Raw genomic sequence first — 2,907 nt, forward strand, 5'->3', positions numbered from 1 at the left:
TTGTACGTTAATATTTTGTTACATTTTTTCTAATAAATTCTGTGACAAAACATTTATAGTTGATTTACTTATTTATCTTTATCTTTATTTTTTTAAATACTTAAGTGACTTTATAATATGTTAACATTATTATTAACTAAGAATTTGAATCATTTTTGATTTTTTAATTGACGATATTTTTCAATTATGATTTATCCTTTCAATTATCGCGGACTTAGAAGCAAAACATTGATTGGCTAATACATCAATATAGCTGGTCACTTGTTCCATAACGCTGATTTGCTAACCATGACTGTGCGCAACAGCACACCTTGTTAATTACACCATGCATACGTACATACCACACACCCCCACTCACCCACCTACCCACCCATCCATCCACTCACACACTTACCCATCCACCCACTCACTCACCCACACACACACTTACCTACCCACCCATATAATTTTTTTATATTCGACTGTGATCGGTAAATTTCTTATTGCTTAAGGTTACTCTATTGACTGCGTTTTGAAGCGTCGTCTACAATAAGAGCCGGTTGTTCCATCGTCAGATAAAGTATCAGATAATTTATCTAATGGTTAAAATTCTGACTTGCGTTGTTCCACTTTTCGGTAAAATTTACCTCCCTGATAAATGACCAGTTCCAATAGGTAAATTACACGACACTCTCAGTACCGTGTAAACCACTTATCTTATGGATAAATATGTAGTGAAGTTAGAAAACTTGACACGCTATGATTTATTTTACGCTGCTGAAAGGAAGATACTTGGTTATTTCAAAATTTAACATTTGTGTATTAATCTGTGCAATAAAAATTTTAAATATTGTACGGAAATGGAATTGTGCGAAAATCAATTTCTGTATGAATGCGATGAAAATAATGCTGAAGAAGCTGATGAAGAAATAATAGTGGTGGTTCGCAAACAATATACAGTTCGTCCGCGTCCAGATTTGTTCAACGAATATGATAATATAGAATTTTTAAGACGATTTCGGTTTCGCAAACGTACTGTCCAAATGATATTAATTCTTATTAAACAAAGAATAAGAAGCAAGACTGACAGGTAAATATGGAACGTATATTTACATAAATACTAAATAAACGAAAAGATTCATATTATATATATAATTTATATGATATTATATTAATAAATATAAATATATTTATTTCAGAAATCATGCTGTTTCGCCATTGCACCAACTATTACTTACATTAAGATTTTATGCAACTGGAACCTATCAAGTTGCAATTGGTGATTTGGGTGGAATTCATAAATCCACCATGTGCAGAATAATAAAAAAGGTTACAGAAGCAATAGCATCTTTACGTCCACAATATATTTATTGTCCTAATTCCAATCAGAGTCTAAGGCACACAAAAGAAGGCTTTTATAACATTGCTCGTTTTCCTAGAGTCATAGGAGCCATTGATTGTACGCATGTTAAAATTCAATCGCCAGGTATGTATTATGTATTGAAATTAAAAATAAATAATAAATTCTACAATATTTTCATATTGCTTTTGTTTAAAGGTGGAGAAGAGGCTGAAGTATTCAGAAATAGAAAAGGAATATTTAGTATAAATGTACAGGCTGTTTGTGACAGTGCTTTAAAATTTTTAGACATTGTAGCACGGTGGCCTGGATCAACACGTGATTCCACCATTTTTAATGCTAGCAGAATACGTGCAAAATTTATTAATGGCGAAATGGGAGATGCATTACTACTTGGTGACAGTGGTTATGCTTGCACAAATTTTTTATTGACTCCATTGCTTGAAACGCATACTCAAGCTGAAGAATTATATAGTGAATCCCAAATACGAACACGAAATGTCGTAGAAAGAAGTTTTGGAGTATGGAAACGAAGATTTGCTGCATTGGCATTTGGTTTAAGAATAAAACCTTTAAATGCACAAACTGTAATAGTAGCTACCGCAGTACTGCACAACATTGCACTAAACCAAGGAGAACCTGATCCTCCAATCGATTTCGATATTAAAGCTGCACTTGAGGAATTAGAAAATCCAGAAGCACATAATAATGGCATTGATAATGCTAATGTACGACGTTCATTAATTGATACATATTTTGCACGGTAATATATTATTTCCTATATTTTTCTTACATTTGAACAATTATATTTTTCTATACTAATACAAATTTTGTTTGCAGTCTTGTCCGTTAAAGTGACAGTTAGTTACACAGTTGGTAAACGTTGGGACAGTAAAAATTGATATATATCAGTCCTGCTTCTTATTCTTCAAAAAGAGTTCATTATTTTCATTGCATTCATACAGAAATTGATCGACATCAAGAATGAATTGATTAATTTACTAAAAATGATCTAAACTTTATTAAATAAAAAATGTATTTGAATACAGTTATATTTATTTTATAACATTATAAACATTTGCACTTGTATCACATAACCTTTATAATAACAAATTTTACAGTAAACTTTATTATCTTTATAATAAACTTTATAATATATATCATGTAACGCAAATATATAATTTTTATGTGCATGTGTGTATGGTGTGTGTATGTGTATGTGTTCGTGTGCATGTGTGTGTGCGTGTGTGGTGCGTGTGTGTGCGTGTGTACGTATGTGTGTATATGTGTACTTTATATTTACTATAATTTTTTTAGAATATATAACATTAATATAAGAAATTAAAAAGTTTTACATATAAATAAAATAATCAATCAGAATCAGTCTGAAGCAGTTTTTCTAACTTAGCTTCTTCTATCTGTTTTTGCAAGGTTTTTAACTCGTTCTCAACTTTAGCAGTTTTCAATCTTTCTGTATTTATTTCAAGTTCTCTATAAAATTGATTTTCTTTAATCTCTAATTCTTTCTTTAAAGTTTTCATTCTAGTTTCGTGGATTTCTTCTTTCAT

The 2,907-nt window shown here is 30.7% G+C and overlaps 1 protein-coding gene across 1 annotated transcript; it reads left to right on the plus strand.

Annotated features, from left to right (window-relative positions):
- Positions 1–839: 839 nt before the first annotated feature.
- LOC105258516 (putative nuclease HARBI1) lies at positions 840–2,197 on the plus strand. Its single transcript, XM_011269806.2, has 4 exons — positions 840–1,069; positions 1,179–1,465; positions 1,538–2,067; positions 2,180–2,197. Exons 1-4 carry the CDS (start codon positions 840–842, stop codon positions 2,195–2,197), a joined length of 1,065 nt encoding a protein of 354 aa, XP_011268108.2.
- Positions 2,198–2,907: the final 710 nt, after the last annotated feature.

The sequence above is a fragment of the Camponotus floridanus genome, unplaced genomic scaffold (genome assembly GCF_003227725.1).
Source record: "Camponotus floridanus strain SB8 unplaced genomic scaffold, Cflo_v7.5 scaffold142, whole genome shotgun sequence".
Classification (NCBI taxonomy): Eukaryota; Metazoa; Arthropoda; class Insecta; order Hymenoptera; family Formicidae; genus Camponotus; species Camponotus floridanus.